Here is a 24,729-nt window from a genome sequence, read left to right as displayed (position 1 = left end):
ATGCATGCAAATCAATATCGTTGTTTTTATTTTGAAAGCGACTGCTATTTGTACGCCCATACATTTGTGCGTGGATGCATACGATGTAAACACCCTCACTGATGTGCTGGTGAACAGAATTTATGCTCCTGCGTCGACACAATGCAGTTGCCTTTACGTCGGCGTAAACCTTTCAAAGTTTTGTGTCTCTTATGTCTGCGTCGCTCACCACCGCAAAGGTTGTTAGAACGACTGGAACTCCTACTGCTGCTCGTTGGCGATACGAAGTGTTCATTTCAAAACGTTACTGGCAGATAGACAGTTTACAATCGGATAACCCCGTAATTGTAACCAGTTTATTTGCAAAGCTTATGTTAGCGAACTAGTATGATGCTACTACCCACAGGTTGCTTGAAGCAGCCGGCTCAACACACAGAGCGAGTTGACCAATCACAGTTATGTGCATAAAGTTAAAGCAAAAAAATAGCCTACATTTTTTAAATAGTTTTCTTTGTGCATGTTGATTAACTAATGACAGCCTACTATTGTCTGTTCCACATTTTCGTAGTCTAATTCTGCATAGAGTTAATTTAATGATGGTAATGATTTAATGATGAAATATTGCTGAGTGTTGATGAAATGGTGGCACAGGCCTATCGGTTGTACTGACTCCTTCACATTTTCATGACCTAGCCTAATTATATAGATATTGTAGTACTTTTTTTAGATCAGTCTTTGAAAACTGAAAAAAATGTCAATGTCAAAAAATAATTTTGGAAAATGAGGATTAAATACTGGACATAGATTAAATATTGCTGTTTTTCCTTTCCCCTCACATTTTCATCTGTTCTTACGACTAGTAAACAAAACCATATGATTTGCTTAATGTTATACAAGAACAGAATAGAATTGAACAGAATTGAGTTCAGACTTGAGTTCGGTATTTTGGGTCCGGCCCTCCTCAACAGTCCCAGTTTGTCATGTGGCCCCTTGGGGAAATTAGTTGCCCACCCCTAACCTAGGCTATCTCGATTGTAAATTATCATTACCATTCGATTATGAAAGCAGCTCCAAACCCTGTCGGTTTTATCCTTCTATTAGCGCACAGAAAATTACCCACTTTGATAATAACAATATCTCATCTTCCTTGGTTTTATTATTTAGTCCGGTCGGGAAAGCTATTTTCAAACACCAGATGATGGCAGTATATACCCAGTTGTCTCTGCACAAAAGAAGACCACAGGTTTTGTACGTTTTATTTTTGTCGCTGATAACTGTGGGTACATCACGCAGATAGGAAAAACTCACTTAATAATAAGCAAACTCAACAATATTAAACAGCAGTATATGTCTTGTAACAGTCTGGATGTGTTTTGAAAAGTCTTTTACAGTCATTTCGATTTACACCATATAGTAGGACAGAATACATGTTTTGCAGCCTACTTTTATGGTGGTCACCTTGGACAAATCTGATTTTGTTGTCAGTGGCATCAACTGAACTGGCAAACAAGTGACTCCAAATAAATTTGCAATTATAGCGATCACCTCTCCCCTGAGGTCACTGTGTCAACATAATTTGCAAGATATATCTCATGGAGGGATCTTAGAATAGGTCATACATCACCCAGACACATGGCTCAAACAACAAAACATAACATAGTCTACTGGTGGGAATTCATTATCAATCATTCTAGCCGTTGGGCAACAGACACAATCCAATTTAGCATAACAATCAATGCCTATATCTCTGACATGTCAAATAATCAGGAGATGCCAGTCCATATGGTAAAATAATAAGTTCTATTGATAGTACTATAAATATCAAAGCACAATCCATCAATCTGTTTCCATTTACCTATACTAACAATAACATATGGGGCAAATAAATGCTTTCAAAGTAACTTATTTGTATTCCTTATGCAAAAGTGAGTATGTTGTATGCATAACAATGTCTTGTGAAGTCCCAGCGCTTTTTAGTGTCAATGAGTACTGGTCTGTTTGATGGAAGAACTGGGTCCTTGGGGCGAAGAGGGACTCGTGCATTCTCTCTTTTGTTGGCATCTGCCTTCTGTCATCTGGGGCGACTTTGAAGCATGCAGCGCAGTCTGCACACTGCACAGTCCATTCCACACACACACACACACACACACACATATGCACACACACACACACACACACACACACACACACACACACACACACACACACACACACACACACACACACACACACACACTCACTCACTCACTCACTCACTCACTCATTCTCACAGAATGTCTCTTAAGTCCAGCGATGAAAAAGACAATAATATGGAATCGGTTCCAGCTTGGCCCAACTGCCACCAACAAATAAGGGAGAAAATGAGACGATGGAAGCAGAAGCAGCAGAAGAGGAGTGCTCAGTGCTCAACATGCTCTCCTTTCCCTTCCCTTGTTCTCAAGCTTCCTCTGTCCACTGCTGCGGGCTACAGCACACCGCTCCAGTAAGTGTGTGATGAGAGGAGGCTGCAGTTGGAGGGCCTCGATGGGAGGCCTTTCCAGCATGTCTTTCAGGAGTCCGTTTCCAGTGCTTTGGTCCAGCCTGGTGTTATCTGTCTCAGAAGCCTCAGGCCCAGAGGCTCCGACAGACACACACACACATATACACACACACACACACACACACACACACACACACACTTACACACCCCATCCCCCTCCCCCAGCACGGTCCGATGCCCTTTCCTCTCTGGCTCACTCTCTGTCTCTCGCTCTCTGCCATGCCTGGGCAAGTGGGTCCATGGATGGATGGATTATGACAGGTTTCCGAATGAACCTGTGTGACAGAGAGTGAAGTGGAAAAGAAGTGAAGGGAAAGGAGGAGATGAGAGAGAGATGGGAGGGGGGGTTGAATGAGAGATAGAAAAGAGGGAGACAGACAGGGGAGAATGAGAGAAAGAGAAAGACAAACATACACAGAAAGAGAATAACTGGATAAATACCTATAGTAGCATGATCCAAGTGAGCTTGAGCTAACTTCAGCAGGGTAGATCACAATCACGTTCACAAAACAAACACCTTCATGTACTCAGTACTTGACAACCTACATGCATGTCACAAACCCACATACACTCATTATATACATGCTATAGGTTACACACACTCTAACAGCCAACCAACAGATTCTTCAACCACATACAACTGGACAGACTTGCAATGCAAGAACCCAATATACATTTTCTGAAGCATGCAATCCAGGTGAATACACAGACATGGACACAACTTTAGACACACACACACACACACACACACACACACACACACACACACACATAATGGCATGTTGTGAGTAATACACACACAAACCCCTGCTGAGGAGCTGCAGGTTGCGTCCCTCCTCCTGCACCTGGAGCTGCAGCACCTGCTGGAGCAGCTCCTGTCTGAGGGTCTCCTGCACCAGGCCCATGCGCTCCAGCTTCTCCCCATTCAGCCGCAACAGAGCACGGCCTGGGAGGAGGACACAGCACAGCAGATTACATTAAACTAGAAAGATGGTTAGATAGATAGACAGACAGACAGACAGACAGATAGATAGATAGGTATATATGCAACTTTATAACTTGCAGCTTTATTGCTTTCAACGCTAAAAATTTGATGCTGTAGAATACTGAAAATAAAGACACAAAGAGGCATTCTGAATTACACATAGGACATGGTTGTTAACTAATGAAAAGTGATGGTGAGCTATACTGGCTACATTCTTGGAGTGTTGTCATAGCCCCCTGCAGGGCAAAAACACTTGAGGAATTGATCCAACTCCCTAAATAAATCTTGTATGTGTGCATAGCCACATGCTGTCTGAAAACAAGCACGCCCGGGGCCTAACTGCCCTCACAGCTCCACTTCATCCCTACACTCTCTCTCCATCTTTCTCCTTCTCTCTCTCTGTCCTTCCCTCTCTCCCCCCCCTCTCCGTCTCACTGTCTCTCTCTCTCTCTCTCTCTCTGTCCTCCCCTCTCTCCATCTCATTGTCTCTCGCTCTCTCTCTCCCACTCCCTCTCTGTCTCAGATACACTTCTCTGTGCCTTTCAGCACCCCAGTGCTAAGTCTCGAGAAAGCCCTCTCTCCTCTAAGCAGGTCCCAGCATGCTTCTGCCCTTGATACTTTGAGTCCAATTAGAGGGACGGGACAGAGCGGAATGCCAGGCGATTCCCCATGGACGGATGGGAGAGGTCTTAAAGGAGCCCAGGGACATGTTGGAAGATACAGTCTGGACACTCGCTCGGGTGTAGGGATGCACATGCACCCGCACATGCAGGCGTGTGTATATACACAGACACACACACACACACACACACACACACACACACACACACACACACACACACAAACACACAGGCTGCCTGTCTGTTTGTCTGTTTCATTCTCTGCACTCTCTCTCTCTCTCACACACACACACACACACACACACGCACACACATACAGTACACACACACACACACACATACACATTTATATGCACACACAACTCACAAATCTACACATGAACCATATGCACCCCTTCACACAAACATGGATGCAAACATTGTACCGTTTCAACGAATTGTGAATTAACCCTCTCAGAAAACAAAACCGGTAAAGCGTTGAGAGAGACCATGAGAGACTGATTTCCCTCAATAGTTAGGCTGATAAGCATAACAATTGTGCATTGTATGACTAAAGCATGAAAGTTTCAACATATAATCTTCACCCCCTAAGGTATAATTTCAGACGTGGAGCCACTTCAGATCTGACCTCTGGGGCTAGATATTTGCTGTATAATATACACATCTTTGAGGAGTAAAATATTTTTACAAGTCATTCCAGAATTCTACTCTTACAATGCAGATATGGAGCAAAGTAGAACGACTGAGGCAGCAAAGAGTGTGATTCATATGAATAAACTTAACAGCTTTCATTTACTCTCATCTTCATAACCACTGATGTGTGAAACAATGAATAGATAATAGCCATCAAGCTGAAATCCCATTTAGGGCCCAGTTAGAGAGTGTGTGTGTGTGTGTAGTTCTTCTAATCACTGCTTTCATCTCGTCTGTCAGAATTCACACATGCGTGACTGTTGAGAGGGTTTTATGATCCCAGCAAGATTCCTGGAACGTGTCCTTTCAGACCCAAGTCATCTCCTGCCAAGCCGTAGTAACCACCTCAAAGGAATCAACAGATGCATCCACAGATACCCCCCCCCCCCCTCACACACACACACTCTCTCATCAACCCACGCTTTCACACTCTCTTAGCATAAAGCAGCGCATGCATACGCACAGACATCATGCACAGACTCACAAAAAAACACACACACATGCATTCACACACACACAAACACCCCCCTCACACACACACACACACACACACACACACACTGCCTCTCTCATCCTTAACTCACACCACATACACACCATGCCCCTACAAGACCTGCTGTGGATCTTGATGGTGATATTATGACACCCAGATCTCCCTATAGCTTTCACAGACTTATTTAGGATTCAGCGGAACACAGCCAGAAGAACCGGGCAGACCAAGGTTCTGTCAGCGGGGAAGCGACCTCTGACCCCACTGCATCCGTCACTACAGGACAGCAGAAACTCATCTGATTGACCTCAATGGCAGGTCACGCCCCCTGTCCTGCATTAACCCCGAGGTTGCTGTATTCATAATTCCACGCGAAGCAATGGGGGCAGAGGCACGATTGATCTGACTTAATGAGTGTGTGACATCACATAATATATATCAATGCATGGTTGAGATAGAAGATAACACGTCTCAGTGATGTTTCTGTGGCAAAAAAAAAAAAACTTCACTGTTGTAAAATAGCTCTGTCAGACTGTAGTTTTCATATGACAGATTCATAATAATGGCTGGTGTGCTGGAGCCTGCTGCAGCTCTGGAGATGCTGCAACCCACTTCTCCCCATGTCCCATGCCTCCAAACGCTGATGCCTTTCCAAAAAAGGGAAAGTGAACGTTGGGGCTGAGAGTGAAAGTGGTGCCATGCTCTCTGTCCACCTCCGCTCTCCTGGAAGCAGCCGATCTCGCTCTCATTAGCTGAACCTCCTGGAGTCGCTCTCATTAACGAATCCAGATGTCGGTCACATAATGGTGGGGAGGACTCTTCCTCTTTGAATCCGCACCAAACACCTCTTTCCATGAGGGTGTGTGTGTGTGTTTGTGTGTGTGTGTGTGTGTGTGTGTGTGTGTCTGTGGTTTCCGTGACTACCCTCCATGTGCCACTATCACTCAACGTTTGTGCTTTCCCACAACTAGCTGTGATGATATGTGTTGTTTTTTTGAGGTTGTGCCAAAGGTAATTGCTGGGTTCTGGGCCCTGTTTTATATCCTCTGACTCACGTCTGAGGTTTTCCACTAGTGTGGAGGGTTCGTGACCGCGTGGTGGTAGGGAGGTCACTGGAGCTCTCCCGTCCCTTTCGCCCACTCGTCCATTTCCAATCCAAGCCAATCCGGTTCAGTTTTTCATTTACAAATTTGTTTTGCATATCTGGGATCTTAACCCAAATGCTTGGAGAACTTCACATCCTAAATCAAACTAAGTGCCTACGTCAGTGATGTTAGTGGTGAGGAAAAACTCCCTGCAGAGGTGAAAACCCTTAGCAGAACCCAGTGGAAGCCCATCTGCATGTGGTATGTCTGTGGCTTTGACTTTTATGATACTTACAACCATATGCTCATAAAACTGGAAACATGTGTTGTTTTTGGAAGCTGAGGCTGGCTTATTGTGCTTATCTGCACAAAATAGATTTTAAAATATTGTCTAGTTGGCTGCAAAGTGTAAGAACCATTATGATTGCTGACCTTTTCATCATAACAGCATTATGCATTGGGAACTTCCATGACAGCAAGTTGTAGAGGTAAATTGAAGGGAAATATTAGAGTTCATCTAACTAAAGATAAGGATAGATATGAAACAGCATTACTAACTAAGTATACAACTAAATTTTACATTTCAAAAGGTTAAAGTGAAAATGTCACAACTGCTTGACACAATATCACTGTGGACTGTGAACACAACTGGCCCTTGCCCAGTGGGGGAGGTCCAGTGGTGAGCTACCTGTGATGGCGTGATGGGAGAAGGCCTCTACGTAGGTCAGGTAGTTGTGTGGACAGTGCTTCTTCAACCAGCGACACACGTCCTGTTGACTCCACAGCACCACAGGCCGGGACAGACTGGGGATGGTGGGACTGGTGTGGTACACAGAGTAGGAATCGCCTGTACGCAGCTGAGAGAGGGAGAGCGAGAGAGAGAGTGTGACAGAGAGAGAAACAGAGACAGAGAGAGAAATAAAGTATGCAAACCCATTAATAAAACCAGCTTGATGTTCTCAAATAAGTTTAACTAAAGATATACACAGAGGGGAAACCACTATCAAAGACACAAGCGATCTGTTTGTCATATAATGAAAGATGATGTTTGGGAAAACTATATAAAAGAGGCAGAGAAAACTAGACCAAAACATATTTCAAAAAGCCTTCAAAAAAAGCCTTAATGTTTTACTGTAAATCTATTATACACTGAACCTTCATTACTGTAAGAATTACCTTATAAACAAACAACAACAAACAACATAAGCTGTGCAGCACAGTCTGGAGAGGAGGGCTATGCATATGGTGTGCTCTCCCAAGGCATAAGTAATGAGTACACTCATTCCCTGGTGCTGCAACAAGAGCATACACAAACTCTCTCCCTCCCTCCGTCTCTCCCTCCCTCTCTCTCTCTCTGTCTCTTACACACACACACACACACACACACACACACACACACACACACACACACACACACACACACACACACACACAAACATGCTGTTCTGACTAAATGCACATTGGCCAGTTACACATGACTTTCATGCTGTCTCTCACCCGTTTGGGAAATAAAGTGTTTTAATAACCCTGTTCCACAGTATGCACAGTCCATAATTAAGATGGATCATTTAATCTCAAGCGGCCCCTCTGATTGGTTGGCAAAGGGACTTGTCCATAATCATCCAAACTGCAGTCGTTAAATGCAGCTCTATATTTGTGTTGATATTCCCCACCATCCTCGCTTTGTCAAAGCAGGGTCATTTTCCTCGGTGACGGATGGCTCCCCTTCAGATGTCGAGCATCATTGCTTGTTATCATTCCACCAATCAGGGGCCATCCTAGCATCAAATCCACAAGCCGCTCTGCACTAGTTAGCATCCAATCACTACAGTCACATACCGGTATGTAGATCGACATTTCAGACTTGGGGCTCTCAACAGTGTGGGACCAACCAAGTTACTGTACATTTTACTGTTGGACCAAGCACTTCTCATATAACTTCACAATATTGTTCTGCTATACTGAAAGTACAGACAACAGACAACTAGTATCTAATAATGTTATCAGGTTCTGTATATTGTCAATAAAACAATATCTAATTGTATATAAATATAATAAAATAAGAACTAATCTAATTATACAACAAGGTCAATAAAAATTATGATTATAGACCTACAATACTGATCTGTCTGCATTTAGAGAATTTCTATGCTAAATGTGCAATTTGCTTTTAGCCTACAGGACCCTTTGAAGATCACAGAGATTCGTCAGTTTCAAACACCACTGGGGTACCTCTCTCTCTGTCGACAGAGCTGTCTCTGTCGTTCAAACCCTCTTTCTCTCTCTCTCGCCATTTCCTCTGATCTCTCATCTTCCCTTATCTTACCTGCCTCTCCTCTAAAGCCTGGTGGTTGTGCTCTGTCCTATCAGTGACCCCTCTCCTCACCCATCCCCTACCATCTGCTGCCTCATTAGTTTTCTCTCCTTTTCTATCTATCGTTCTTTCTCTCCCTCTCCGTATCTACTTTTTTTTATCTCAAGTGCTTCTGTGCCTCTACAAATGCCTGATGACCATTTCTCTTTCTCTCTCCCTCTCTTTCTCTCTCCCTCTCTCTTTACTTTCTGCTATCTCACTCTTGGCGTTTTCCTATTCCCCTCTGGTGTTTGACCTTCACTGGTCCCTGGGCGGCCCTGGGTTCCTCTCCGTGAGAACACCGACCCACATCCATAAGTGCACAGTAAACACACGCACAGCAGCGCTGTTCGCACCAGCAGAGCCTCATCCGTAGGGAACAGCTCTGGACGCCGCAAACCTCTCTCCACTCATCCTGCAACGTGCATCTGCACTAAACAAATAAACATGCACAAACACACACACACACACACACACACACACAAACAGAAAGAAAGAGAAAGAGATACAGAGAGAGCGAGAGAGAGAGACAGAGACAGGGAAACAAAAACACAAACACAAACACAAACACATACACACAAAACAGAAACATCGCACACACGTATATAAAACACACACAAACAGACATGCACATACATCACACACACTTACACAAACATGCATAGATGCACAAACACACCCCCCCTTCCCCCTCTGTTCCCAATAAACACCCCCCCCCCACACACACACACACATACACACAAGACAGCCATTCATCAAACACAAACATGGGCTCTGCGGGGACTGCCAGACTATGGTGCATGTCGGTCACTCAGCCTCTGCAATGTCACTGGAGTGTGAGTGTGCCACCCCGTCCCTCCTCCACCCTACAGACTCCCGACTCCCCCACCCCTCCCTCCCTCTCTCCCTCTCCACACTGCCAGGCTTCTGCTGAGCTGCTGGGCTGCCCCTCTACATACAACCCCTGAGTTTGGAGGACAGGACTGCCCTGGCTCAGATCACCCATGTGCCACCTTTAGTTTGTGTAAGTGTGTGTGTGTTTGTGTGTGTGTGTTTGTGTGTGTGTGTGTGTGTGTGTGTGTGTGTGTGTGTGTGTGTGTGTGTGTGTGTTTCTTTTTTGTATGTTAGAGTTATTTGTATGAGACAGCTGAATTCATTTGCACTTAGCTGAGCAGTTGTTTATTATTCATGCGCTGATTGAGGATTCATACCCATCATACTTTCAAGCAGTTCCTGGAATCACAACAGTGCCATTCAGTGCCAAAGCTGCACTATTGCTGATGGGGAGACTGTTAGGAAGAATGAAGCTGGTGCTTGTGTGGTCAATGTGAACTAGTAGTGCAGATAGTCGCATGCTAATAGAAAAAAATAATCATATTTAACGAGCTCCAGCTGTCCTTCACACACACTTATTAATCTCTGATCATAACAGTTTCCCCTTGAATTTTACCCTACTTTCATGCACATCAAAAAGCAAGCATTCTTGAGCGAGGAAGGAGAGATAGCCTAAGATTCCTTTACACAAAGGAGAGATTGTGCTGAGGTCAGACTGTATCCCTGACCAACGTTCCATTTAGTATCTGCATGAGAAAAGGAATGACCATGGTGGGCTAATCAAACCGCTGTGTTTGATCACATATTCCCTTTCGAAAACATCAAACAAGGAGGGAAATTGCTGCTCAGATCATCTTCTGCAGAGCTGAGAGAACCCCTCAAAGTTCAAAAAGGTTCCACTTAAATTTTGTGTTCCTGTTCCTATTAGTTATACCACAAAATCTGGAACCAAATAAACGCTTATTTTTTATTTATTTTTTTTTAAACTCCTTCTAGGTTGACCGGATTCAATTCAGGAGCAGTCATTTTTTAAGCATTTTGCTGACGTGCTGGTTCTTCGCCAATTAGACCTGTGAGAAAAATACCCCCACTTTGAAGTTGAAAGGGTTCAAATTAAGCATGGTACATGAGTCCCAATTAAACCAGCAAAATCACAGAGGCCCACAAAGAAAATATTCAAAGTCCCAGGTCCTCCTTAGACTAAGCATGCTAAGTATGCATTAAAGCATTATAAAAAATAAAAAAATTAAATACACGAAAAATACAACAATGAAGAAATAAAAGTAATTTCCTTTATCGTTTTCATTATGCTTTATCGAGTGGACACGACATTAACCCCTACAATCTGTGTAATTACTGAGGACTGGGTTCATTACAGGAACCATGTGAGGAGTTATTCCGCTGCCGAGATTAGAGAAGTTAATTTAGGACGTAACAAAAGAGGCCTGACTCCTTGACATGCCATGCTATATTCCTCTCTAATAACAGTTTTTGAAAGAAGTCAACATCCTCATTAAGATAACATTAACTGAATCAGATTAGCCACCATGAATTTGTTGCTAATTAACATGACTAAAAAAATGACAGGAAAATGCATAGGAGAGAGTGTGAGAGGAATTAAATTGAGCATGACTCAAGTGACAAAAAGACCGATTTTGGCTGGTTAATACAGAATTGGGCAGGGGGGAAAGGGGGGAAAGGGGGGGGGGGGGGCAAGAAAAATAGGGGACCCAAAAGCAGACACTTGCCCTAGTCCTGTTCCATGCACTGACCAGCAACGCTGTTTCCAAGTAAAGGAGTTGCAATCTATTTAAAGCTGCGTTTGACTGAGTGCCCGCTAACAGTGCCCCCTGGGTGAACAGCATCTCTCCTATTCTCCCCAAACAAAGGGCTCATTTGGATGGCAGGATACATGGACAGAGGCAGAGAGGAAGAGTCCATTTAGCCTTTTTTCCTCTTCTTTCTCCTCTCCTCCATCCCCTTCTTTTGCGGAGGAGCTTTTGTGTAAATGCATCGCAGAGACTAAGGATAAGCACGCAAACATGGGGCCAATTTGATAACTCAAAAAAAAAAAAAGTGTGGCAATAAGACATAGGTATGCCTCTCACGAAATCGGTTTCTCCTCCAAAGATATGAAATGAGGACACAGAAAGAATGGCTCATTAAAGGCAGCCGTGCTATGAAAAGGCCTGCTTGTTGTCTGGTCCCTGTAGATGGGCTACTTAAAAGCGCCGGGTGTCATGGTAGATTCTCAGAGCTGCCTCTTTTGGGGGTCACTTTTTCATCCTCCCATGAACCTCGTCTTTCATGGGGGGAAACTCACAAAGACCAACTCAGCCACTTGGGCATACAGCAACCATAAAGGCTTACTTCATATCAAGAAGAAAAAACTGACTTCAAGATGGAATTCATAATGTAAAGGCCTTTTATCACTAAGACAAGAAAGACAATAATTGGAGAGCGAGATAATCACATAGAAAAAAACTACATTTGTATAATAACACATTGTCACACTCAGCACCGGCCCACACAACAGCATTCTAAGGCTTTGTACTGGAAGCCTATTTCAAGCAGGATAAGGACTCTTCTTATGTAACCTGGCATGGCAATAAAGATGAAGTTTTCTTACTGTGTGCACACGGCCTTTACCTGCAGTCCTTCAGTGCCTGGCTGCTGCAGGAGTTTGACTGTCCGGCCCCCCGCCGTCTTCTGGCTGCGGCCCTCATGCCAGGTCAGGTTCCCCCCAGTGCAGCGGGTGAGGTGGTACTTGAAGTCCTCAGGAAGGGCCTTGTACTCCACAGCTGGGCGACAGAAACTAAAACTAGAGGCAGCTAGAGACCGAGAAGAGAGAAAGAAAGAAAGAAAGACAGCCAGAAAGAAAGAGAGAAACAAAGAAAGAAGAAAAGAGAGTGACCGGAAGAAAGAAAGAAAGAAAGAAAGAAAGAAAGAAAGAAAGAAAGAAAGAAAGAAATAAGGGAGGAAAGAAGGAAAGAAGAAAGGCATTTAAAAGGCATTAGTAACAATGATGTCCTTTAAAAGTAAAGTTGGCTTTTAATTGAATGCTACCAATGCAGTGTTGGTATTGATCAGTATCAGCATCTGGCATGATGTTACATCTCCATTTGTCCTGACACCTAAGAGGTTTCTGACACATTTCCTCCCTCCTAGAAAGAAAACAACAAATCAGCCTTGTCATGGCTCTTTGCTTTTGATTTAATCGATAATGTCCATATTTTTTCTCTTAATGCCTTGCTGCCCTGCTGTCATCGTTGGCCTTTGCCCTTAGACTAATTGCAGGGCCACATATTAAACTGGGTTCCTCTTACACACCTTGGCTTACTGTTATAGAGATGAGGCTTTACTCATCTTTGTTGTTGATGAAAAGAAAATTGGGGGCGCATATTAAAATGTTTGCGGTTTATTTCTATGTTTATTTGTTTATTTGATCCATTGTTTTGATTTTGTGTGTGTGCTTCAATCTGTGTCTGGGTTTAATAAAGTTGAATGTTTAATCTGTGTCTCTGACACAAATACACACAAATATTGCACTGCCGTGTTCAGTAAATAATTCATGAATGTACGGAGTGCTGTTTAAACTGGGAATATGCAAATCATTTTGCTTCTGTTTTTAAGTCAATCGTTCACATATCCTTGGAGAGAGCACATAATCGCTAAGGTCCTGCTTATTTTGTTCTAAATGGATGTGCCCACATTAGAGTGAAAATGATAATACGAGGCATCATAGATCTGAGATTCAGCTTCATGTAAGCTCCTGTGTTACAGTATAATTTAATTTAGCAGCTAGAGAAGTGATTGCAGCTTAACATGTCTTTTAACCGCAAATTCTTTTTGCATTTCTCATAAACGAAAAGAAAACGTGATTAAATAAAGGAGCGCCATTTTGCAGACAATGAAATCAAGCAACAAAGCACTGACACAAGGGGTGATGTGCGTGTTGGGAGGGATGCTTTCTCTCTCAACATGTGTTTTTCTTCTGTACTCTTCTATGCCTTTTCTAGGCTCTTCTATCTAATAATTCCTTTCTCTGTCTCCGTAAGGACCTATGGAGGTTTTATTCAGAACCATCCTATCTTCATAATTCAATGATTGATGCAAAACTCTTCCAATGGCAGAAAATAGAAATAGTATCACCACTAATAGCACCATTACTGCCACCGCCACCACCAACTACTACTTCTACTACTACTACTACTTCCACTACTACTGCTATTACTACTACTATTACAATGACATTTTTCTAATCTTTTGTCACAGAATCTCACAGATGCATAGATCAGTATCAGTAATAGTAATTATGCCAACACTGGTAATGTTTGAGGATTACAACAGTATCCAGAGGCATCATTTACGGTGCAGTGGTAATGATGATCTAATCCTACAGTGGATGAATTAATTTGCTAGTATTAGAGGTGTGTTAGTGAGCAAATTGTGGCTCACTGATAATGAATTTGATTTACAGAGCTTGTAAAATCTTATGGTTCAAGCAGCTTGCATAACCCAAATGCTTACACATACATACATGTGAGACTGTTAACAAGAAATGTTCCAATTTCATACTGTACTGGTGCTGGAGAGAAGAGTTAGGCTGTTTCCAGAGATCCAACCTACTGAACAGCAGCCATAGGTTGGTTTGGTGCAACCACACACCAAGCTAAACATCTACCAGCTGCCACCCATCTCCCTTTATCTGCGTTAAGCCAATCCGTGGAGAAACTTTTTCTTCTAAAGGGCTACACTGTACTCCCCATAACCCAATTTGACACCACAGATAGATAATGGTCATTTACATTCTCATTTATGACAGCCAACAGATGTTGCTCTCTCGCTTTGCATTCTGGGCGATCTCTGGGCGATCTGGCAGTCCCAGTGTGCAGCAGGTGGCATGTTTCTCATCACGGCGCCCAGAGAGAAGCACGCCGATGCTCAGTACTTCAGTCTGGCATCGCCGCTTTTAATGATTTACTAGGCGGCACAGGTTGGGCTGCTTCTCCACTTCATTTGTAGCATGCTTCTAGGCAGCGCAGGCCGTGTGTGTGTGTGTGTGTGTGTGTGTGTGTGTGTGTGTGTGCGCGCACACTCATTAAAATCTCTCTCCCCTCTAATTGACACCATAGGTTTTTAGCACAAATGGGGACAGCCAGTCAAATGTGATGGGGGTGTTGTGGGTAGTGAGGGCTTGGGGGAAAAGATAAAAGGGATGTCTTGTGTGGGAACAATCTTGTGTGTGTGTGTGTGTTTGTGTGTGTGTGTGTGTGTGTGTGTGTGTGTGTGTGTGTGTGTGTGTGTGTGTGTGTGTGTGTCGGTGTGTGTGTGTGTGTGTGTGGGTTATGGCTTCAACTCCCTAGTTCACAGACGGTGTCCATTCCTCCATGTGACTTGTGTGTGTGAGTTTGTGTTTATATCTGTCAGCGTGTGTATGTGTGTGTGTGTGTGTGTCTGTGTCTGTGTCTGTGTGTGTGTGTGTGTGTGTGTAAAACTAATCTGTCCATGAATAAGTGCTACTAGTCTCAAACACAGAGCCTTTGATTGCCTCCGATCCCTATGTCCTTCAGAACTAGACTTGTATTTGTGTGTGTGTGTGTGTGTGTGTGTGTGTGTGTGTGTGTGTGTGTGTGTGTGTGTGTGTGTGTGTGTGTGTGTTTGAGAGAGAAAAAGTTAGTAAGAGAGAACAAAACTGATTGGAAGCGGGTTGTGCGGTGGGGGCTGTAGTCTACTGCCTTTTATGAAGGGAATGTTTTAAGCATGCATGCATTTATGTGTGATGTCGGTTCTGTGACCGTAGTAAATGTGAATGTATGTTAGCAGGTGCTGGATTCCCTTTTGAGGTTTGTGTGTATTTGTTATTTATATGTGTACATGAACATATGTGCCTTTTTCTGTGCGAACATCTAAGGTCGGACTGTAAGTAGACATTTACGCGTGTTATTAATGAAAGACACCACCTATGTGCCTTGCAGCCACACTTAGAGATGTCTTAACATGCATTCACTACATGTATATTATGCAGTATTGGGGTTACTGTGAGTTGGACAATGTTTACAAAAGCGGAGCAGCACAATGTAGATGATGAACTAGGCTACTGTTTAACTATGTCACTCTCCCACATATTCGACACTGTTAGACTGCCCAAAAATGGCACCTCAGAGAGAGGGTAAAAGGGTTCACAGCATGCTGTGAAAGACCTGTCAAGGGGGTCACAGTAATCATAAAGGGGCATTATGACAGTCACAGCAACAAGCCATTATGAGCTGATAAGCATTATTTATGACAGACCACAAGCTGTTTGTTTTGGTATAACAGCCAAAAGTTTTTTTTATCATGATCTGCACTTTCAAGTGTTGGTCATTCATGCTATCAATCTTTATGATAGTCTTTTTTGTAATCATGCACAGATCTACCATTTGCTGAAATTTCAATAGAAAATGTATTCATCCATCTATCCACATATCCAAACATCCATCCATCCACTGCCACTCCATCCAACTACCCACCTGCTTATCCATCTGCCCATATCTCTAGTCACCCCAGAGATAAGGCTATAACTGTTATTTAGGAGAAGGTGTTATAAAGCACTTATCTGCTTTCCCTTTCCCCTATCCCTTCTATCTGAGGAAGGCAGTGAAATTTGCACATCTGCTGAGTGATCACAATTTATTATTCATAAAGTCCACTATAGATCCATCCATTCACATCAGGGCACTAAACTGTCTGTGTTGAACATTCTATGCGGCGAGAACTGAGTGAGGTAATTCGTGGGTTTGGCACCTTTGGACAAGTTCAGACCTGATTGCGATGATACGCATGGGAAAAACAACATCCACCGCCAACACGACCTAATTGTAGCACACATAAGCCATAGAACACTGGTCAAATTTGTGAATTACATTTTGTTCTCACAGAAACAAGTGAAAGTAGGATTAAGTATTGATGATAAAGAGATAAACGACTATGCATGACTGAGATAAATACTGTAATGACATCATAGGCATGGTAATAATGCTAGAAATGTGAACCTGAAGTCAAACTGCGCTCCGAACCTGTTCCTCAAGAATGTAAAGACTAAATTAATAGGAAAAGATTAAGGATAGGATAACTCAAAACATGCTAACAACGCTCACATTAAATCCCTGCGCTTTCAATTTCCCTCCCAGATATATATGCTGAGCGTATTTGTTTTAGAGTTCCAGTCTGAAAGTTAAAGCTTTTGTCAGTATGGTTAATGACGATCTGCCTGTGTAGTGTAATCTTTGCAATCAGTATTGCAAAGGAAACTCGCCAGTTTTGTTGCGATAGTCTGTAAATGATACATGACATAAATGACTGGTTATTAATTTCACAAAGTAGGCTAGGCTTTGTCTCAAGAATTTTTTGTCACCTCATAGCGTCCAACGTTTCAATAAGACAAGTGGGTGATGGAAATGCTGATTTGATGTTAGAAGTGATTACAAGCATCCGAACTTGGAACAATAAATAGAAAGTTAATGTTTGAACTTACCGTCTACGGCCATGGCACAGGGTCCCCGCAACTCCTTCAAACGATGGTTTACTGAATGTATTCCATTCTGGGGGAGTTGAAATTAGCCCGGAGTCCGAATCTCTTCAGTCCGCCGACCGCGCTCTCCTCACAGCCCTGGGAGCTGGAGCACGTCCGTGCGTATAAATCGGATTCACCCTCCCTGAGCGCTCTCCCGAGATGACCACTCCCCTTCACACAGGAGGACAGGTGTCACATACATCGGCAGACAGACTGGGGCGCACAGGGTCCAAACCACTGTACTCCGACTTGATTTTAGCACATTAAGCATTCTTTAGGGGTTCACACGCATTTCTCTGATAAAAAAAACAGGGGGCAGGAGAAGGCCATCTGCTGGTGAAATTGCAGTGGAACGTTAATGAAACAGCATGATCAACCATTCCCTTAGAAGCTAACGTCCTAACAGGGACATTTACTGCAGTACCATGAAGCAATTTGCTTACAGTCGGTTTAAGGTCAGTATTGGCGACGAATAAAAAAACACATCTTAACTGTTGGTATTTCGACAGACCTGTAAATGTAAATATTACTATAACCAAATATATCAGAAGCCTTTTATTGCTTGAAAACGGGAACTACTTAATTGTGCCCATTGTGTAGTTTTGTACAAACTACATTTCTAGAAGTAGGCCTACAGTGTATACCTACTTTCCCCGATCTTCCTCAAAGCCTCACTTTTATCCAGCCTTGTACGCTACAGCTCAGCTTCAATATGGCAAACAAAGCACACACACACACACCTGATTCAATGCTCCAGCCACTAAATAGGCGCAGGGAGAGGCACCCAGGAGTGGGGGATTGGGGGAAGAGATTTTCTACCCTGGGGCCATGCGGAACAAATAGGAGGCCCTCCTTCAAACTGGAAGCATGTTCAAGTTTTAGGCTCTTGTTCTCGTTATCCTCCGGAATAAAGTACTGGGTAGGCCTACTACTGGCACAGTTCTGCAGCGGGCTGCGAGCCGCTTGGTCGGTAGCCATCGTGAGAAACAGCGGCTCTGCCCTCTCCCACGTCTCTCTCCCCCTTCTGCCCCCACGCAAAACTACAAGCACTGTGGCCCTGAAACCCTGTAATTAGTTTAGCGAGTCATGTCTTTGGAAAGAAAATAGTGTAATGAAAAGCACATGTGTGATATAAATGAAGCCAATACATTTTTTCCATGGCTGGGTGGACATATTTTAGAACTGTGATGAGGATGAACTCATTAAACACCCACCACAGAGAAAACTGCTTAGCATGCAGAATGACAGACATGTCATATTTGCACTATGAGAGGGCAGGTGGTGTTGTGGTGTGATTATGTAACTTGAATGAATGAATATACCGTATAATTATGACAGACAGTATGTTCTACTGTAAAGCTGAACCCAAAGTTGTTTAAGAATCAGCTAAGCAATTAGGGCTCTTCAGAAGATTGGAACTTTTAAGTGTTGTTCAGCTATTTGTGGGTGTGATTTCCCACAGCAGTCACTGGCTCATTTCAGCCACAGAGAGGAAGCTTCATAAAGCAAATCATCACAAAGACACCACACTACCAGACCCTGACCCCTGAGGACTAATAGAAATAAACCTTTAGGCTTTGTTGTTTTTTTATCCTTTTGACAATAGTGTTATTTGATTAATTATCTATCTTTAGAAAGTGTTTTTGTATTTGACAATAAAGATTTTTAATAAATCAATTAATCAATCAAGACCTAAATATGAATACGGTCAAGAGGTCTAGCATCTTGACTGACTTTGGCGAGGGAGGGTGTGCAACAGGAGTACTAAAGAAAGATTCCTGTTACTCTTTTATTCTAGATGGAGTCTTTATTAGAGCTTGAAGTGGAAGACTGCAAAGGACCATTTTCATTCATCTAGTCACTGGCTTTAGTTCATAGCGTTTCTTGTCATCTACAACTCCATGCACACTATGGAAGCTTTTCAGTGTTTTCAAAGAATGGTTGAAAACTTAAAAAAAGAGGAAAAATCCTTACATAATCAAGAGACTCAGTAAAAGTCTGACAGCTCGCATGGTGGAGACCAAACATATGATTGATGAAAGTTTAATTAAGCACTTGTGCAATCTGTGTGAAGAGTTGGCATCGTCACCATAACAACACGCCTAACTGAGAACATTGCATATTCTATAGGCTTTGGCTACAATTTGTTCAACTTGATCTGCAGATGCTGTACACGAATAGATTTTTCTCACAGTGAACACAGCTAGTTTTGTTGTTTTTTTACAAGCTTGATTCTAGAAGTAGGCTATTCATTTTAAGAGAGTGATGTAACATTTAGAAGTCTTTCGGCTCCACTCCTCAGAGGCAGGAATACAGAATCTGTATGGCAATTTATGAGGCATGCCTATATCTCATTTCTTTCCAGCAATATATAGTATACATCATTTCTTATGTAAATATTCTCCTTGTATGTGATGTTCATATATTTCACATATTTCCTATAGTGTTACGTTATATGGTCATAACAGCATTTGTTTCAGGCTGAAGGAAGAAACCATGGATCCGAACCAGGAGAATACATGACCATGTAAATTGTGTTATTCATTCCACATCTGATATTTGTCCATTTATCAATAACTTGCCAAAACATCTTGGACAGTACAATAGATATCCTGCAGTCGCTGTTTATTGACCTATGTAAGTAATATTAGGTGCAATTAAACAGTACAGACACCAGTACATCAATATCAGACACCTATTAGTTGTTGAAATATGGGAAGAGCAATGATTGCCTGCTAAACTGTTGGAACCTGGTGAAGGGAAATGAAGATTGTACTGTTGTAATGTTCACATACCCAATAGCAGTCATGCACTAAATATACACAGTGACTCTCTTAGCTATCTGAAGCAAAGATGTAGAACAAGTATATATGTCAAATGACAAGTTGGGGAAATAGATATAAATAGTTTTGCTGTCCTGTTTTTATTTTTAATTTTTTAATTAATAAACTTAAGCTCCATGTTAACTATGTCATGATTTCAGAATCTAACTTCAGCAGCTGAAATGCTCATTCCTTAATTAATAAATAAGGGAAACTTGATTACTCTGTGTTCAAATTATGCTCTTTTTTCACTGATTTTTACAGTTTTTGCCCATTGCTTGAACACTTTTTGCAAAACTCTGATAAACCATTCACATATATGTCGAATTGAAACACTGCTATCAAAACCTAACAATCCTTTGTCAAAATGTCACTCTGATGACAAAATGATACTTGCATCATATGAATACACTTTCAGATTAGCAGCAACACACAAGTGTACTTTATTTAAAACACTGCAGTCTTTCATTTTCACTGCTTTTATTCAGTTTATTAGTTAGCATTCTGTGAAGCTCAATGTAACACTTACAGTTTTTCTTATGTTTTTTTTCCAACAAAGGTTTTGACAAAAAACAAAAATGAAAGTACTGAAAGGTTACAAATGACATCAACTCAATACTGTACATCACAGTACTATACTATACAGTACAGTAAATGCAGTAACACAAAAAAATAAATAAAATAAAAACAAAAACACACTATTGTAAAACAGGCTTAGATGGTGGACTCTCTGCCCAGCGTCCCTTATTGTCAGGCCATGATTTATCACATGATCCACCAAAGTTTCTCTAATATCATCTGAAATATTGTTCCGTGCATAACCTCTTTGACCACCTTCTACTCCTCTCTCTCTTTGTCTTCCTCTTCTTCTACATTTTGCTCTCCCTGCCTCCATGCTTGCAATGTTCTCAAAATGGCTCAACTGAGGCCTATTTGTGGCTGGCTGATTGGTGTCCAGTTTTGTAAGTAAGTATTTTCACATATGTGTCTAAGTGTTTTCAATCACCCAATGTGTTTTGTATTTTGAATAGATGTGTTGTCCTAATGGTACCATGAGATTTCATTTATGAACGAAGTGTCTTATGTATGAAATACTGTGTAGTGTGCAGGAGCAGGTGTGTTGCAGAAAGGTGCAAGTGTGTTGCAGAATTGCAACTAAAGTGCAAAGCAGCACTTTTGTTTAAGGTATGTTTACACGGTGTTTAAGGTATAGTAACCTATAGTAACCAAAGCTTCAAGTTTTGTTTCTTTGGTCTAAGCATGTGCCTACTGGTGTGTTCAAGCAATTGGGCAAAAACTGTAAAACAGCTATAGTCTATGTTGTCCACTAGGGGGAATCCTTTCTCCACATTATAAATCACCTCCTCCAGACACACTGGTCCTGGGGTCCATGTAAAACTAGATGTACCGCATAGCGGTACAAAACATTTTCTTCGCAAAAAATAAATCACGCTTGTCAATTTGTCTCCATCTCCTACTCCATCCCCTACTCTTGCAACTTTTGTGTATTTAAATGTATGTGTGCATGTGTGTGTTTGCTTCTGTGTATGTGTGCTTCTCTCTCTCTCTCTCTTTCTCTCTCTCTGTGTGTGTGTGTGTGTTTGTGTTCGCTTGTGAGTGTGTGTGTGTGTGTGTGTGTGTGTGTGTGTGCTTGTGTGTGTGTTTGTGTGTACTTGTATGTCTGTGTGCATGCCTGTGTGTGTGTGTGTGTGTGTGTGCCTGTGTGTGGCATGTGTGTGTGTCTTTACATATGTGTGCATGTGTGTGTTTGCTTCTGTGTATGTGTGCTTCTCTCTCTCTCTCTCTCTCTCTCTCTCTCTCTCTCTCTCTCTCTCTGTGTGTGTGTGTGTGTGTGTGTGTGCTTGTGTGTGTGTTTGTGTGTACTTGTATGTCTGTGTGCATGCGTGTGTGTGTGTGTGTGCCTGTGTGTGGCATGTGTGTGTGTCTTTACGTGTATGTGTGCATGTGTGTGTTTGCTTCTGTGTATGTGTGCTTCTCTCTCTCTCTCTCTCTCTCTCTCTCTCTCTCTCTCTCTCTGTGTGTGTGTGTGTGTGTGTGTGTTTGTGTTCGCTTGTGAGTGTGTGTGTGTGTGTGTGGGGGGGGGGGGTATTGGTGTGTGTGTGTGTGTGTGTGTATGTATGCTTATGTGCCTGTGTCTCTGTGTGTGTGTGTGTGTGTGTGTGTGTGTGTGTGTGTGTGTGTGTGTGTGTGTGTGTGTGTGTGTGTGTGTTTGTGTGTGTGTTTGTGTGTGTGGTCAGATTTTGTGAGGTTCTGAACACGTCAGGCAAAGATAGTTGCGATTACAGAGCCTCAGTTTTGCTATTTCATTTTTAACTATGGCGCTCTACCGTAAATGAGTTATGGGTTATGGGATGGGTTGAGATGGCCCCTTGAGCCCAACTTACAAAAAAATGAGGTCCTCCTGTGCCCTTCGGTTCTCGAGATATTCACAGAAAACTACAGCCACAGACAAAAGTCTTGTCACACATTTTGGTTTTTAAACAAAATACACACACTTTTGGAGTTTTTTTGAGAAAACAAACAAACCAGGACCATTTCAATAGCTCAACACAACTGAAACAACAATTGGTTTCCCCAAATTCAACACAAAATATCACCAAAATGCTGCGGGAACTGAATACTGTCAAACTGTCACGGTCAGAAGTCTTGTCACCCTTCACAAAAACTGATGCACTGATAAAAGCACACTTTCCATTGTTAAAATCCAGTGCTAAGGTTATGGGTAGTCAGACATTAGCTGTAGTAGCATTCCTGAGAAATATCAGTACATTTCTAATGGACAATAGACTCAAGTTTACTCACTTTACATTTCTATTGGATTCTGTGGACACATCATGTTTTCTCCAAGGATTTCCAAATATTTGAATGTCTGTACCTACCCCTTTATATGCAGCTAATTATCAGTGCCAGAGGAAGCTAAATAGGCCTAGAGCATTACCTGACCATGGCCATGCTTCACTTTAAACATGGTGCACCTTTCAGGGTATTCTTCATTCTATAAGCATGAACAAAACCAAATACTGAACCAAAACCATATAAATGAGTGACAATAGGTTTGGCAGTTAATTCTATGGAGCAACGGAACAAAACTAGAACTTTTTGGGCCTCCTACCAGTGGTTATGTCTGGAGGATGAAGAATGAAGAATACCCTGAAAGGTGCACCATGTTTAAAGTGAAGCATGGCCATGGCCAGGTAAGGGGTGTGTGGGGGGGGGTCGATCAAAACGAAAATCAATGGTTCCGACATCATAATAAATCTTGAATCAATTCTCAGTCTCTTTACTCGCTATACACTCAGAGTCAGAGTCTGTAGCCTCTGTTTTCTGAAAGCATCAGTTCTTCACATCACATATCACATTTGAAAACTCTTTGACTGCAAAACCAATTATCTGCTCACAAATTTGTGCACTCATTTTTTGTTTTTAATTTTATAATTAATTAGGATGGAATGAAAATTAATGGTCAAATAAAATGTAAAAACAAAAACTGATAACATGCAATGTTTGACTATTAATAGCTGACTATGCCCTGAATGTTGTCATTTGGTCATCAACACATTCCTTTAAGATCTGCTATAACCAATTTGTCAGGTTGAGTTATCATTTAGTTTTTTTATTATTCAGTTAAACACCTATTCAATATGCTCCTTTTCTGACATTTTCTGTTAGTTTAGAATACAGGTTTGTGTTCGGCCTGCAGGGCATTGCTGCCTCCGGTGCTTAGGTATTATGGAGAGGAGATATGCAGTAGGTTAGAGGCCCATCTACACTTGTTTAAGATTGATACCAATGTAAGCAACAACTGGCTCTCAGAGCATACACAGCAATACTTAATTATGACATAACACAGTCATTGGCATGATGAAGATGGTAATATCTATTTACAAGTCATAATCTGCAGTAGTATTATCACAATGTAATTTCAGATATACAAAGGAAAGAAAGGTGCTACATTCCTTGTGGAATTTTTCACAGTGGCTGATCTGCAACCAAGCCTATTTAACATTACACAACAGCAAGTCACAATTGGCTAACCACAGTAGCAAATGTGCCTGTTGTGCCTGGTATACGTAAAGGCCTTCCTTCATGGCACAACATGCACTGCCAGTAGCCTGAATGCCCAACCAAAGAACCAAAGCTGAAAAAAAAAACACAACCAACAAAGCAGCCTTCTTGAGCATGCTTCTGTCTCATTGATGCTCTAAGCAAAGCCAGTGGCTTGACCATCTGGATTTCAGTCCCCTCGGAAATTGCCATTGTGATAAACTGCACTATCTACTGCATCTTGATGCAACTGCATCTGTTCAAACCTGAAACCAATTGAAAAACTTTTTAGCACATAATATAAAAAATTGAGACACTGTTAAATTGCACATTATAATGAACAATAATACACCAAATAAGAACATTATAAAAAAGTTGGGCACATTGTGCCCTAATATAAATGACAGGCAAAGTGAATAGTCTTGCAATGAATAGAGTCTCATGCATGAAATAAAGCTACTGTCTAGCATGTTGGATGATCTAACTGACCCATCATTGTTCATGCTTAGGATCTTGCTCATAATATCAAATTGGCAAATAGATTTAGCCAAGTTATGTAGACTTTGCATTTTGCCCGTCATTTAAATTAGGGCTTTGTTGGTATGTTAGAATAGTTGCTCAAATGAGCATTCTAAAATATGAAAACGTATCATTGTAAGGGTTTTGGCCCCTAGATTAAATCCATGAAGGTAGTATTTTCTGACCGTAA

At 42.0% G+C, this 24,729-nt stretch overlaps 1 protein-coding gene across 2 annotated transcripts; it reads right to left on the bottom strand.

Moving 5' to 3' along the window:
• Positions 1–1,221: 1,221 nt before the first annotated feature.
• On the bottom strand, positions 1,222–17,233 carry samd10a (sterile alpha motif domain containing 10a). Of its 2 annotated transcripts, none has more exons than XM_076276821.1 (5): positions 17,095–17,233; positions 12,228–12,409; positions 7,080–7,248; positions 3,318–3,464; positions 1,222–2,793 (listed from the first exon to the last, which is right to left on the bottom strand). In XM_076276821.1, the coding sequence occupies exons 1-5, from the start codon at positions 17,105–17,107 to the stop codon at positions 2,771–2,773; spliced, it is 534 nt and encodes a 177-aa protein (XP_076132936.1). In that variant the 5' UTR covers positions 17,108–17,233; the 3' UTR covers positions 1,222–2,770. The 2 variants fall into 2 exon arrangements, with proteins under 2 accessions (XP_076132936.1, XP_076132937.1); XM_076276822.1 differs by having other exon boundaries at positions 3,324–3,464.
• Positions 17,234–24,729: the final 7,496 nt, after the last annotated feature.

Source organism: Alosa pseudoharengus, unplaced genomic scaffold, assembly GCF_046254945.1.
Source record: "Alosa pseudoharengus isolate Yale_2024_CS ecotype anadromous, Long Island Sound unplaced genomic scaffold, YU_APseudo_1.1 YU_APseudo_1.1_scf_9, whole genome shotgun sequence".
Lineage (NCBI taxonomy): Eukaryota > Metazoa > Chordata > Actinopteri > Clupeiformes > Clupeidae > Alosa > Alosa pseudoharengus.
Note: the sequence above shows the minus strand (reverse complement) of the source record. Positions and strands in the feature narration are given on the sequence as shown.

Excerpts from the sequence above, each read along its gene's own strand:
- samd10a (XM_076276821.1), bottom strand. Across the intron at positions 3,465-7,079 it reads CTCCCATCACGCCATCACAG|GCCGTGCTCTGTTGCGGCTG; the intron begins GTAGCTCACCAC and ends TCCTCCTCCCAG. Across the intron at positions 2,794-3,317 it reads GCTCCTCAGCAGGGGTTTGT|GTTCATTCGGAAACCTGTCA; the intron begins GTGTGTATTACT and ends TCTGTCACACAG.